This window comes from Hemitrygon akajei, chromosome 5 (genome assembly GCF_048418815.1).
Source record: "Hemitrygon akajei chromosome 5, sHemAka1.3, whole genome shotgun sequence".
In the NCBI taxonomy this organism is placed as follows: domain Eukaryota; kingdom Metazoa; phylum Chordata; class Chondrichthyes; order Myliobatiformes; family Dasyatidae; genus Hemitrygon; species Hemitrygon akajei.
The window spans coordinates 86842455-86858700 of NC_133128.1; the positions used below are offsets into that span (position 1 = coordinate 86842455).

The 16246-nt window shown below is 46.2% G+C and overlaps 1 protein-coding gene across 1 annotated transcript in view; it reads right to left on the bottom strand.

The window, feature by feature from the left end:
- The window catches only part of gpalpp1 (GPALPP motifs containing 1), a 33884-nt gene that overhangs the window by 10794 nt on the left and 6844 nt on the right, over positions 1-16246 (bottom strand). The window contains exons 2-4 of the mRNA XM_073045976.1: positions 9822-9987; positions 5099-5200; positions 1024-1111 (exon numbers count right to left, since the gene is read on the bottom strand). Of these exons, the coding sequence (XP_072902077.1) occupies positions 1024-1111; positions 5099-5200; positions 9822-9987 (356 nt within the window). The remainder of the gene's footprint in view (positions 1-1023; positions 1112-5098; positions 5201-9821; positions 9988-16246) is intronic.

A 16246-nucleotide genomic window follows, 5' to 3' on the forward strand; every position in this document is an offset into this window, starting at 1 on the left:
TAGCCAGCCAAAACTGAAAACTAGATTAATCCCATTTCCCAGATCTTGGCCCACTGGCTTGGAGGCTGGAGGCTACAGTAGAAATGGCAAGTACACATACATTGCTAAGGATGCCAGATGGCCAAATTGCTAGGAAAAATAATAATTCATGTTGTGATATAATGACAATTTTATTAAGTACCAGAATATGACAGTTTGATCGCACAATACAAAAGGGAACTGGGATTTTAATTTATATCCTTTCCTGGTTTTTCAGGTCTCTATCCTTAAAGTCTCATTTACCCACTGTACCTCGACCTATATCTCAAGCCTCTTGTAAATACTGCCCCATAACAAGCAAAGGCTTCCCCCCAGCCCTGAAACTAATCCTGGACCTACATCTCAAGCATCTTGTAAAAACTGCTCCATAACAAGCAAAGGCTTCCCCCCCAGCCCTGAAACTAATCCTGGACCTACATCTCAAGCATCTTGTAAAAACTGCTCCATAACAAGCAAAGGCTTCCCCCCAGCCCTGAAACTAATCCTGGACCTACATCTCAAGCATCTTGTAAAAACTGCTCCATAACAAGCAAAGGCTCACCCTCAACCCTGAAACTAATCCATGATTTACATCTCAAGCCTTTTGCAAATAAGGACCCCCCTAACTCTGAAACTAATCCTTGATCTATATCTCAAGCCTATTGTAAACACCGTTCAATAACAAGCAAAGGCACCCCCACCCCACAACCCTGAAACTAGGTTCATTTGATTTGAGTCAATATCCACTTTAACCAATGGGAAAGAATCAGAGAATAGTACCTGCTCTTGCTCCTTGCTCTCTTTTATTAATCTGCTGTAAGTATACTGGGAAACAACAGTTCAAAGTAAATTCAAGGAGGAATAATAATCTGTATTTTACCCTGCTCGGTCAGCAAAATAATGTAAAGTGATAGATCATTTTTCAGATGAGTAGATTTGATGTGGGATCAGATGCGCTTAACATCGCAATGTTCAATGTTCTGAGGGCTGGGCTTTGTTACTTACCAGCATATTTAAAGTTGAAGGTACAGCTAGCTCTGTTTCTTTGTCCGACTTGCTGAAGCCAGGTGGTAGTGCAGGGCCTATTAAAGGACTGAAAATAAGGAGAAACAAATCAAACACAATAAGGTCAAAGTCCCATTTCACTATCGATCTCCTACATCAGGTCAGTAAATCTGCCACTGCAAAACCACTTTGCCTCCAGGTTTAGAATTTAACATATCGACATTGGAACAGGGATGCAAGTGGTTCACTTTCAAGCTTGGTATGCAGAAATGGTAACTTTTACCTATGTCCAAGGCCCTAAGCAAACCCCCATGGAGAACAGATGCTCATTCAAGTGCTAATGTATTCTAATTAAAGGTATCATTATAATGAGAATCACATCTTACCATTCTAGAAGATTTTTATTATTACCAAGTTTAGATTATTTAGTTTGTTGTCAGAGAAATACTCCCACATACAATGATTGCGCACGTACAAACCACTCACAAGAGTTCTGGACAGCTATGATTCTGGATTTATGGTAAGAGTTAAACTAAGCTCAGATATGGCTGTTGCAAAGTATCACTTCACAGTATTTGTAGTTATGGAGCACTACGACACAGAACAAATAAGCCCTTCATCCCATCTGGTCCATGGTGACCCGTTATTCTCCTGGACCCATCAACTCGCTGGGAACATGGCCCTCCAGACCCCTCCCATCCATGTATCCAAATGTCTCTTAAATGTTGTAATCAAACACACACCCACCACTTCTGCACTTACACAACTCTCTGAGCGAAGAAGTTCCCCTTCAGATTCTCCTTGAAAACTTCACCTTTTATCCTTAATCTGTGACCTCTGGTTCTAGGCTCACTCACCCTCAGTAGAAAGTCTGCTTGTACTCACCCTATTTACACCCGTCATAACTATGCATACTTTTATCAAATCTCCCCTTGTTCTCCTACGCTGCAGAGACTAAAATCCTAACTTACGTAACCTTTCCCCATAACTCAGGTCCTTAAGACCGAGCAACATCCTCGTAAATTTTCCCTGTACTGCTTTATTCTTATTGATTACAGAGAAAACGGTCCTGTAGGTAGGTGACCCGAACTACACGATCCCCCAAATTTGCATCTTATACAACTTTAATATAACTCCTGTACCTCAGTACTCTTATTTATGAAAGTCACCATGCCAAGGCTCTCTTTGCAACCCTATCTACATGTGACACCACTGTCAAGGAATTCCCAAATCCCTTTGTTCCACTGCATTCCTCAGTGCCCTAACACCTCACACTTGTCTGCATTAAATTCCATCTGCCACTTTTCAGCCCATTTTTTCATCTGATCTAGCCTTCCTCTTTCACCACTCTGCTCCAATTTTAGTGTCAACCACAAATTTGCTGATCCAGTATACCACATTATCATTCAATTCTTCAACGTAGATGACAACAAACCCGGGCACCAGTCCCTGTGGCATACCACTAGTCAAAGACCTCCAGTCAGTGAGCCAACCATCGGCTTCTCCCTCTCAGCACTGTTAAATCCAAGTCACTACCTTTTTGTGAATGCCAAGCAACTGAGCTGTCTGGACCAGACTCCCATACATGACTTTGTCAAAAGGCCTTGCTAAAGTCCATGTAGATGACATCCACTTTCCTGGCAACCTCCTTGAAATATTCTGTAAGATTGGGTAGAAGCAGCCAATCACACACAAAACCATGCTGAGTATAGCTAATCAGCCCCTATCTATCCAAATACCTATATGAGGTCATTCTTACCCTTGGCCATTAGACTCTACAGTGAATCAAATTCCCGGTGGCCGACCATTTTAATTCCTTTCTCCATCCCCGTTCTGACATGTCATGGCCTCTTCTGCCAAGATGAGGTCACTCTCAGGGTGGAGAAACAAAAGCTCATATCCTGTCTATGCAGACCCCAACCTGATGACACGGACCTCAATTTCTCCTCCTGGTATTGTTTTTCTTTTTCCTTTGCCTCTCCCCTTTCCCCCTTTTCTATTCCTCAGTCTGGCCTCTTACCTCTTCTCCTCACCTGCCTATCTCCTCCCCCTGGTGCCATTCCTTTTTCCCTTCCTCCCTCTGCTCCACTCTTGTTTCCTATCAGATTCCTTCCTCTCCAGCCCTTTACCTTTCCCAGACACCTGGCTTCACCCATCACCTTCTAGATATCCTCCCTCCCCTTTTTATTCTGGTATCTTCTCTCTTCCTTTCCAGTCCCGATGAAGTCTCTTGGCTCAAAACGTCATCTGCTTTATTCATTTCCACTGATGCTGCCTGACCTGAGTTCCTCAAGCACATTGTGTGTGTAGCTCTAGATTTCCAGCATCTGCAGAATCTCTTGTGTAACCAAATAAACTCTTTTCGAGCTTCCAGCTGGGTACAGGTATTGACTTTAACGGATGCTTCGATGACAAACTCGCCATCTTCATCAGCCCAAGAAGATTTCAATCGTCATATATGTCAGGAAAGCACTAGATCATTTTTCTGTTGCGTCTGGGTTGTAAGTGTTTTGAAACAATAGACAATAGGTGCAGAAGTAGACCATTCGGCCCTTCGAGCCTGCACCGCCATTTTGAGATCATGGCTGATCAATTCCTATCAATACCCGGTTCATGCCTTGTCCCCATATCCCTTGATTCCCCTATCCATAAGAAACCTATCTAGCTCCTTCTTGAAAGCATCCAGAGAATTGGCCTCCACTACCTTCCGAGGCAGTGCATTCCAGACCCCCACAACTCTCTGGGAGAAGAAGTTTTTCCTTAACTCTGTCCTAAATGACCTACCCCTTATTCTCAAACCATGCCCTCTGGTACTGGACTCTCCCAGCATCTGGAACATATTTCCTGCCTCTATCTTGTCCAATCCCTTAATAATCTTATATGTTTCTGTAACCCCTGGGTCGCCTCAGGCATCGCTCAAACTCGTTCTAGTCTAGGGGGAGCGGCCTTCAGCCCCGCCAAACTGGGTAATCAGCTGGTGTGGATGCTGTGTGATGTCCCCGCCTCGCCCAAAAAAACAGACAGTACACCTTATGCGATTAAATGAGTACAATTTATAAAGATTACTATAACTAAGCGATTACTAACGATACAGTATATATGAATAAGAGAAAAAAAAGAAAAGGCGCCAAACTTATCAAAGTCCAAACCACTTCATGCACAACCGTTGGAGCTCAATTACTGAAGTATTTTGGCATTCGATCCCCTCCGACTTCCTCGACCCGCCTCCTGGGACCCCCACGGTGGTCGTCCAGACGCTCCACACTCCTCTGTCTCCGTCTCCTCTCATCATCGAACACCTTGGGCCGGGGACCGTCGCCCAGCTTCCAGCACCCCGTCCTCTCTCTCTCACTCCATCGCGCCGACTCCCCAAAATCCCCGCCAACAATCAGTTTACAGTCCCAAACAAGCTTCCAGCACTTATCATAACAAAGACGCTAGCATTCCTACTATTAACACAGGCGCCAGCGTTCCTACTTTTAACAAAACAAAGACGCCATTTTGATTACATACACAGTAACAAAGAAAAAGAAAAAAACCCCCGTTACATTTCAATCAGATCCCCTCTCAATCTCCTTAATTCCAGCATGTACAAGCCCAGTCTCTCTAACCTCTCTGCGTAAGACAGTCCAGACATCCCAGGAATTAACCTGGTGAATCTACGCTGCACTTCCTCTACAGCCAGGATGTCCTTTCTTAACCCTGGAGACCAAAACTATACACAATACTCCAGGTGTGGTCTCACCAGAGCTCTGTACAAATGCATCCTAAGACTGTGAAAATGGCAGTAAGTAAGTAGAGTCACAAAGCTTTGACCCTGAACTGGGAACCACCACACTGATGACCACAGGAGGATTTGTCATTCAGCCAAAGTGTTCAACCAGAGTCTCAAATGCTTCAGCAAGATGATCCACCTCACCCCGAGTGATATTAAATGGTGATCTGTCACTGATGTCCACAAGCCAGTGGAAATGGACTATTTGCCATTTTAGATGTTGGTGATGGAAGGACTGAAACCACTGGGTAAAGCAGTGCGACGTAATAACAGTAATAAATTACTGAAATTTCTTCTTACCGGTCAGGTGACTGAGCTCGTTTTGGAAATCCAGGGGGAAGAGCAGGACCGAAGAATCCATCGCTGTTATCTTCAGATTGTGAAGCAGCAGGCTGCTTACACCTTGGGGAAAAGACAACATCAGTATCAATACCAGACAAATAAACATAATCAATAAACATATCAATACCAGACAAATAAACATAATCTTATTAATGATACCGTGATGCAGTAACATCATACATCACTGCTAGGTAGACAGTGACACTGCAGAAACGGAGCTACGTTCAGCAAATTCACCATGCAACCAAGACTGAACACAGTAACATCACAATACAACTGTTACTGAACAAAGCATCACCAGCACTCAACGAGAGCTGCCTGCCACACAACTTGTGCAGGAAGTAACACCACTAAACAAACGATACTATAAGCAACATAAAAACGATTCCATCAGGAAACACGACCACCAAATTGATGGCGTACGCAGCATCAGCACATCACTTATGCAGTAAGCAGCAGCATCACCACTAAACTGACGATCTACGTATCGACATTACGACACAAACCACAGCGTACACGTCAGGACACAACCTTATCACATCAATCGTATTACTGTAACTTGTCAAAGCTATCACTGTACGTTGCAACAGCATAACACAATTGCTACTTGACCTGGCCACAGCATGCAGCTGCTGGTGAAGTGAGTATCACACAGCCACATTCAAATGCAATCATCATTTATCAGCAGTGCACTGTACACAGCACCATCATCTGGTACTCTGCATCGCTACAGAACTGATATTGTGCACAGCGACGGCACACGTCACCACATCGGTGATGCTGTAGCAACAAGTATTTCTTAGCCAGCCCCTCGGTCAGGAATGAACTGCTACTGATCTGATTTTGTGGATTCCAAGCTGGTTGATGTTCTTTGTAGAAACCTCAAATCTTTCCAGATGAAGATAATGTAAGCGGTTATTAATGGAGTTGTCCCTCTGTCACAGCTCTGACCGTCTCTCCACCCGCAATTTGCAGTGTCTCTCTCCCTCTCTACCATAGCTTTCACTCTCTTTGATCCACCGCCCTCACCATTTCTTTCTCTTCCTCACAGATCGTTCTCTTGTACACTCCCCCGCTCTCCCTCCCTTCCTCAGGTGTTGTGTTCTTTCCCCCAGATCTCACTCTTCCTCTCTCTCAGGACCCAGTTCTCACTGCCATCCAGCTCCCAGGAATCACCTGAATCTGGTTACCACAACGTAATGCCATTGTGGGGTGATGATGCCGACAGCAGAATACGCCTTGAATTACTCACTCACAACTGACTTTTCACCACTCACATCATGTAACACAGGCTATTGTTAAACAGGGCACTGGTGAGATCACATCTGGAGTACTTTGTTCAGTATTAGACTCCATGTTTAAGGAAAGAGGTTAATGCATTAGAAGTTCAAATGTTACCTGAAAGGGGCAGTTCACCACATGAGAAAAGGTGAGAGAGGCTAAGCTTCTATCAGCTGGAGTGCAGAACAGACAGTCCAGGCATGCACCACTTCCCGATCACCACACGCAGTCCGCACCGAACACCAGATCACCACGCGCAGTCCGCACCCGACACCGGATCACCACTCGCAGTCCGCACCGAACACCGGATCACCACGCAGTCCGCACCGAACACCGGATCACCACGCAGTCCGCACCGAACACCGGATCACCACGCGCAGTCCGCACCCAACACCGGATCACCACGCAGTCCGCACCGAACACCGGATCACCACGCGCAGTCCGCACCCGACACCGGATCACCACGCGCAGTCCGCACCCGACACCGGATCACCACGCGCAGTCCGCACCCGACACCGGATCACCACGCAGTCCGCACCCGACATCGGATCACCACGCAGTCCGCACCCGACACCGGATCACCACACGCAGTCCGCACCCGACATCGGATCACCACGCAGTCCGCACCCGACACCGGATCACCACGCAGTCCGCAACCGACACCGGATCACCACGCAGTCCGCACCCGACACCGGATCACCACACGCAGTCCGCACCCGACACCGGATCACCACGCAGTCCGCACCCGACACCGGATCACCACGCGCAGTCCGCACCCGACACCGGATCACCACGCAGTCCGCACCCGACACCGGATCACCACACGCAGTCCGCACCCGACACCGGATCACCACGCAGTCCGCACCCGACACCGGATCACCACGCAGTCCGCACCCGACACCGGATCACCACACGCAGTCCGCACCCGACACCGGATCACCACGCAGTCCGCACCCAACACCGGATCACCACACGCAGTCCGCACCCGACACCGGATCACCACGCGCAGTCCGCACCGAACACCGGATCACCACGCAGTCCGCACCGAACACCGGATCACCACGCGCAGTCCGCACCGAACACCGGATCACCACGCGCAGTCCGCACCCGACACCGGATCACCACACACAGTCCGCACCGAACACCGGATCACCACACACAGTCCGCACCCAACACCGGATCACCACACACAGTCCGCACCCAACACCGGATCACCACACACAGTCCGCACCCGACACCGGATCACCACGCGCAGTCCGCACCCGACACCGGATCACCACGCAGTCCGCACCGAACACCGGATCACCACGCAGTCCGCACCGAACACCGGATCACCACGCGCAGTCCGCACCGAACACCGGATCACCACACACAGTCCGCACCCGACACCGGATCACCACACACAGTCCGCACCGAACACCGGATCACCACACACAGTCCGCACCCAACACCGGATCACCACACACAGTCCGCACCGAACACCGGATCACCACACACAGTCCGCACCCGACACCGGATCACCACACACAGTCCGCACCGAACACCGGATCACCACACACAGTCCGCACCCAACACCGGATCACCACACACAGTCCGCACCCGACACCGGATCACCACACACAGTCCGCACCCGACACCGGATCACCACGCGCAGTCCGCACCGGACACCGGATCACCACGCGCAGTCCGCACCGAACACCGGATCACCACACGCAGTCCGCACCCAACACCGGATCACCACGCAGTCCGCACCCAACACCGGATCACCACGCAGTCCGCACCGAACACCGGATCACCACACACAGTCCGCACCCAACACCGGATCACCACACGCAGTCCGCACTCAACACCGGATCACCACGCGCAGTCCGCACCCAACACCGGATCACCACATGCAGTCCGCACCCAACACCGGATCGCCACACAGTCCGCACCCAACACTAGATTGCCACAGTCCTTGTTGCATACTGGATCAGCACTCTGTCTACACTAGAGGTCACCAACCTTTTTAAGCCCAAGATCGCCTAACTCAGCCTTAGTGAAAAGCGAGATCGACTAGTTACACGCATGCACACCGGGGCAGAAAAGACCAGAAGTAAAACCCTACAACCCGGAAGTAGAAATAATGTATAAACACCAGGGGCACCCACCCTTTTTTGCACCGCGGACCTGTTTAAAATTGACAATATTCTTGCAGACCAGCGGAATACACCGATATAGGTTCCTTATGACTAGTCTATTCTGCAATTTCGCGGCTCTCGGCACTTAGCTCTGTCCCGCTTGCTCACGTTTTTTCCACTGAAAAAACTCAACGCGTTTGTCTTTAAGTGCAGGGTGCTTGGACTCAAGGTGCTGAAGCCGTTTTGAGGGATTCATTGCCTCGGACAGCCTCCCGGCCCGAACTCCAGCCTCTCGCCCGCCCGCCGCCAGACACCTTAGCCAGGTGCGGCTGGTTATGGGTGTAGTGAGAGGACAGGGTCAGGGCAGGAGGTCCCCATGTCGGGGCCGGGGCGGTCGCAGTCCAGAAAGAGCAGCCGACTGCAACAGGGTGCCCGCCCGTCCCCCTTGTAGGATCTATCGGCCTACAAAAGTTTGTTTCAGTGGATCACAGCGTGGTAGCTGCTCTGATACTTACAAAACCCTGAGCCTGGGTTAGGTCGTCTGCGAATATTTTAGCACTGGGTTCCCCACGAACATTTGGTGTGCTAAACAGGTTTAGAGACAGCCCCCATCTGTCCGCGCTCTGGGCCGGTAGCAACGGCACTTCCCGCCGGCCGCGCGAGGCCAACCAGTGATCCCTGCCGCGAAGGTATCACTGCGTTTCGGCGACTGATGACCTTGCGTGTGTTCAAGTTCAACAGTCGGCGTGACAGGGAATGAGGAAAGGTGCAGCTGGCTCATATCGTTTCCTTGTGGCCCGGTGGTTGAGGACCACTGAAGTACACTGTAGTGCGTGGCGGGGGAGCTACACGCATGCGCACTGGGCAGAAAGAACAGAACTAAAACCCCGCAAACCGGAAACAATCTCTCAACAGTATTTGTGTAGTTGTTTTCCCATTTTTATCGGGATCTACTGGGAAAGTCTCAAAGATCGACTAGTTGATCGCAATTGACGGGTTGGCGACCATTAGTCTACACCGTATACTCATTCAGCGCACAGATGGCTCCACGCACTGGATCAGCACATGGTCCACACTGCACACTGGATCTTTGCTTCACCAGACAACCCACATCACACACTGGATTACCACTCTGAAGAAATCAGCTCCACCATGAAATACAGAACTTCCACAGGCTGCACAGAATCACTACTGCCCACAGATTCAATAGAGGCAGTTATGAGGAAGTACACACACTCTCCTGACGTGATCAAGTCCAGAATCAACTGTTCCCTGCTTACCTGGATCTCGACGTGCCATTACTCTCCTCTGTTACTACTCTGTCCGATTTCTTCAACTCTTGGGCTGAGCTTTGCCGCCCCTCATTGGCGCAGTGGACCTCATCGTCATCTGAACTCTCTGAGCTTTTGCTCGACCGAAATCCTGGAGGTAATGCTGGTCCTGCAACTGGTACATAATGTATCAAAAATTATTCACAATCTGGCTTAAAACATCGTTATAAAGTATAGACTTCAGCAAGCACATAAACTGAAACTTCTCCTTTATTCTTCCTCTACCAACCTTGATGTAGCAATTCATGCAACAATTCTGCTCCACGGTTAAGTACGTGAATTTGATCCTCTTTATGGAGCTATTCACATCTATCTACTCTTAATTTCCCCAGTTTGGTTGATACACTGCTGTGTGACAGTGGCAGGAATCTGACAGTCATGGGGCTGGAGAGCCAAGAAGCTGCATTAGTGTGGCAAGTATACAAAGTGTATTCATCAAGTGAGATACACATGGAGCCAAGGAGCTGCAGGAGTCTGGTCAAAGAAACAACTTCTCAACAAAGAGAGCCAACTTATGAAAGTAGGTGTGTTATTTCTGTATTCATTAAGTTTGCGTAGATTAAACAAAAAAAGCAGAAACTGCAAGTTATTTTATTAGGTAAACCAATTTAATTCAAGTAAAAATATGAAATCATTAAATAAACAAAGTTTAATAAGGACGTGTCAATATTGCATGGAGACCAGTCCGATCTTGAGTAACCATGAACCAGAGCTCTGAATTGCTGAATTGGACTCTGAGGTGCAGAGAGATGCATGGGGGGGGGGGGGGGGGGTGGAGTGATCTGGAAATTTTATCCAATTGGCAGTCACACTTTCTGATAACAGTCCAGCTTTTATCACTGGAAGATTAAACTGCAAACCGGACCACTCTGAATGTTAGGAAGTATTACTGTCTTCCTGAACGAGAGCAATCTCACCATGGCCCTGCTGTGCAGGAGACACCCCTGCATGGAGAGTTAAAAGGAATGCTGCAGTTGTGTCCGACAGCAAGGTTATCTCAAAGTTTGGAAAGTACCTGAGGGGGAAGATCCAGATTTTGCAATCTGTATCAAAACCACCTCCAGAGCTTGAACTAAGAAAAGGCCTCTGCTGATAGGTAGTGCACTTAAGGTACAAAGTAAAATCTATGGCTCCACAGATCACGATTGCTATATTGCCAGGCCAAGTGTGTGTAGCACACACACCCGAGTGGAGTCAGAGACCTGATGGAGAGTTGCAGACAGGGCTTTAAACTTGAAGTTGCAGGGTGGGGGCAGGGCTTCAAAATTTCATATCGTTATAAAAACAAAATTCAAAGCCACCAGCGCAGCTATTTAAGAATTGATGAATAAAGTGTATCAGAAAGAGACAGACTGTATGATGATAAAAGTGCATCAATAAGGTTCTGACAGAAAAAAAGGTAAATAATTAAAAGTCATATTTATTTTATCAGAATACACAATCTGTTTGCAACGAGATAGATAAAATAATCCCACAAGTGAGATAAGCATGTTTTTATTCATGTCAGCTCTTATTATTTTTGAAGTGCCCCTCAGTCACTCATCTTCTTGAAGCTGGCGAGGGGTGATTTCATACCACACTGGAGCAGAGCTGTCTGAAGAGTAGGAATCCTCTGCTAGGTGCAGCCAAGTGCCACCTTTCTGGGAAGGTGCTGTTTAGGTGGGAGTTCGAGATTTGGAGATGAACAGTAATATATTTTGAAGTAAGGGTGATGTGGAACTTGGCAGTGAGTATGCAACTTGGAGAACATAAAATTAAAACAGGACCACAGCCAATTCAAACCTAAGTAAAGTCAATATAATTTTTTCCAAACGTGCTCGAAGGCACTTGTAGATACTGGATACTTAGTTGAACCGTGCCTCCAAACCAGGAAAGGCCTTTCCCGTGCAGGGAAGTCCCTCATCCATTTCCCATGGACAGACGTCACCACCACACGATGACACTTGGTCAAATTTGAAGCTGACACCTGGAAATATGCTTGCTAATACCAGGCAGCATTCCCATTCAGTCCCGGGGGTGGGTACTGCTCTGACTCTGGCAGTCAGGTTTCAATGGCTTGGGAGGAAGGTATATACCAAGTGTCTGCCAGGCAACTGGGATATTATTGACCCTCACCACCATAACAACCCAACAATGCAGGCAACAGTACAGGCCACGTTCAGAGCCGGTGTGGCCAGCACCCTACGACTGGCGTTAGAAGCAGCAGGGCTGCCCACCTGTTGGGAAGGCTCCCACGGTCCAGCACTCTGCTGGCATCCCTCCTCTCACAAAGTTCATCAAGTACAGGAAGGTTGGCAGACCCACCTGGCTGCATCTTGCAGAGGATTCTTACTCTTCCCATCAGAGATTCCTGCTGCTCAATCATCACTCAGAGCTGCTGGCCTTTCTTTGACACACACCAGTCCACTGATTCAATGCCAGAGGACAGTGCAGGACCATATTCTGTGCAAGCACCAGTGACTGAGTCTGTTTAATTCAAGCTTGTGTTTGTTTTAATTCATTTTTTGTTTACAAAGACTCAATATTTTGGAATGAAGTTAAACAACATAAACCCATTTACAAATTACTATCCCTGTCTCATCCAGAAACATACTATCACTTTCATAGCTGATCAGAACCTCTCATGTTGTCAGGTTCTGGCAGCTATGCTCGACTTTTCGTGCATCTGCTGCTCTTGATTTTGATGGTAGAGGTCACAGATATGGAAGGTTCTGTCGGAGTAATTGCGTTCTGTAGTTGGCGCACACTGCACTGATAAACGTTTAGGATAGCAGATGAGGTGACAGCCGAGCCAGCCGTTTTGTCACGGATAATGTCAAGCTTGTTGAGTAGAAAATCATCAGACTTTTGACTCGTGCCTTGTAGATAGTGGAAAGACTCTGGGGTGTCAGTAAGCAAGCTGCTCATGACAGGGTATTCAATTCTTAGCTTGTCCCGTTCAGTTTCTACTCAACGGTGACTCTTCTCCATCTGCACCCCTCTACCCCAACATGCCCAACCCCCCCTTGCTCTAGGAGGTTGATGGTGAAGGATGTGGCAGAGGCAATGTTATTGAAAGCTGCTTTGATGGCTAGCCTCTGCACTGTTGAAGACTGTCAGCAGACAAATGTTTCTTCTCAATTATCAGACTTTGTCTCAATGTCTAAGTATGGACAGCAATGTCTTTGAGGTACAGGCCAGGCACAGGCAAATGCGACCAGCTCAGGTCAGCACAGAAGAGTGCCTGAAAGGAATGGGGAAGACGCCAGAATCAGGTGGGGGAGAGGGGTGAAGCAAGCAGCAGGGATGTGATAGGTGGAAAGGGGAGGGGCTGAAGAAGGAATCTGATAGGAGAGTTGACCATGAGAGAAAGGGAAGGAGGAGGAGCTCTGGGGTGATAGGCAGGCAAAGTAAAGGGAGAGCCAGAGTGAGGAATTGAAAATAGGGAAGGGGAGGGGCCAAATTACCGAAGCTAGAGAAACTAATGTTCACGCCATCAGGCTGGAGGCTACCCAGAGGGAATACGAGGTGTCGCTCCTCATCCTGGCAGTACAGGCGGCCAGGGACAGACATCCTGGATTGGGAATGGGGATTGGAATTGAAATGGCTGGCTAAGCAGGGTTAACTAATACTGACTGGTCCCACGATCCAGTGTAAGGACTCCTTTATTGCTATCAGGTGATTATCCTCAAATGGAAGTTAACAAGTACCAAGGACAACATTATTTATAAAGGTGATCAGCAGTGGAGGGGAAGGGAGGTGCTTGTGACTGTGGATGGAATGTGTAGTGATTTCAGAACTCACTTCTTTCATGGGTGCTGGAAATAAACCAGTCAGGCAGGAAATGGATAACCATAATTACTGTACAGGGAAATGGTATCCCATGGATTTGGCTAGATCAGTGAGTGGAATGAAACCCCTCTGTGCTGTGCTGGTACTACAAGTCCAGTGTGTTATAGTTAAACTATATATAGTTATAGTCAGTTTATTAAATGGGTACGAGAGAGGAGTGTGATAAGATAGACAGATATTTCAGACAAAATTAGGTAAAATACTACTTTCACCATACAATCTATAATCAATAGATTATTCCATAACAGTAGTTCTCCAATTGAGGTACAGTCGGCCCTCCTTATCTGCGAATTCTGCATGCACGAATTCAACCAGCCACGAATCGCGAAAACCCAGATGTGCTCTTCCAGCATTTGTTGTTCGAGCATGTACAGACTTTTTTCCTTGTCATTATTCCCTAAACAATGCAGTATAACAACTATTTACATAGCATTTACATTGTATTAGGTATTATAAGTAATCTAGAGATGATTTAAAGTATACGGGAGGATGTGCGTGGGTTATCGTGGATCGGGATCGAAAAAATTGGAAGCTCTCTTACTAAGTAAGTCAGAAAAGGTACGTATTAGTAAGATGTAATGTTATTTGGTGTTTTAGATAGTAATAATTTCAAGTGTTACCAGGAAAATTGTCTTGATACATTGTGCGAACACTGAACCAAAGTTCCACAAAGCATTATCGAGGACAAAAATGGCCAAAGTACTGAAGAAATACCTCAGCACTACAATGAACCCTCATCGGTAGCACCTTGTGAAGTACTGAGTGTTCCAAAATAGACAAGGATGAGGAAGGCCATTTTTGCCTCCTCATTGAGCCAAGTGACACAAAAAAAATCAACGTACCAACAAGTCTACTTTGTGTCCGTTTTGAAAATAAAATCAGCTTCAGCATCTTTCCACATAGTATACAACACTTATTTTCCACAACTGTCACCCTCCCACTTGCTCAAAATAAAAAGCAAAATTGAATTGAAGAGTCGAAAGGCTGAGGAAATGAGTCCATCAACTCATCCAGCCGCACCCCGTGGAAATGTTCTTTCCTCGTCCATGCTATCAGCACCTGGTGTGTTTCACTGAGACCGACCACACATAGTATATAAACACACACAGTACACACATCATATACACATATAGTACATAAACACACACTGTACACACATCATATAAACATATAGTACATAAACACACACAGTACACACATCATATACACATATAGTACATAAACACACACGGTACACACATCATATACACACATAGTATATAAACACACACAGTACACACATCATACACACATATAGTACATAAACACACACAGTACACACATCATATACACATATAGTACATAAACACACACAGTACACACATCATATACACATATAGTACATAAACACACACAGTACACACATCATATACACACATAGTATATAAACACACACAGTACACACATCATACACACATATAGTATATAAACACACACGGTACACACATCATATACACACATAGTACATAAACACACACAGTACACACATCATATACACATATAGTACATAAACACACACGGTACACACATCATATACACATATAGTACATAAACACACACTACACACATCATATACACATATAGTACATAAACACACACGGTACACACATCATATACACACATAGTACATAAACACACACTGTACACACATCATATACACATATAGAACATAAACACACACAGTACACACATCATATACACATATAGTACATAAACACACACGGTACACACATCATATACACATATAGTACATAAACACACACGGTACACACATCATATACACACATAGTACATAAACACACACAGTACACACATCATATACACACATAGTATATAAACACACACAGTACACACATCATATACACACATAGTATATAAACACACACAGTACACACATCATATACACACATAGTATATAAACACACACAGTACACACATCATATACACATATAGTATATAAACACACACGGTACACACATCATATACACATATAGTATATAAACACACACAGTACACACATCATATACACACATAGTATATAAACACACACGGTACACACATCATATACACACATAGTACATAAACACACACAGTACACACATCATACACACATAGTATATAAACACACACAGTACACACATCATATACACATATAGTATATAAACACACACAGTACACACATCATATACACACATAGTACATAAACACACACAGTACACACATCATACACACATAGTACATAAACACACACAGTACACACATCATATACACACATAGTACATAAACACACACAGTACACACATCATACACACATAGTACATAAACACACACAGTACACACATCATATACACACATAGTACATAAACACACACGGTACACACATCATATACACACATAGTACATAAACACACACAGTACACACATCATATACACACATAGTACATAAACACACACAGTACACACATCATATAGTACATAAACACACACGGTACACACATCATACA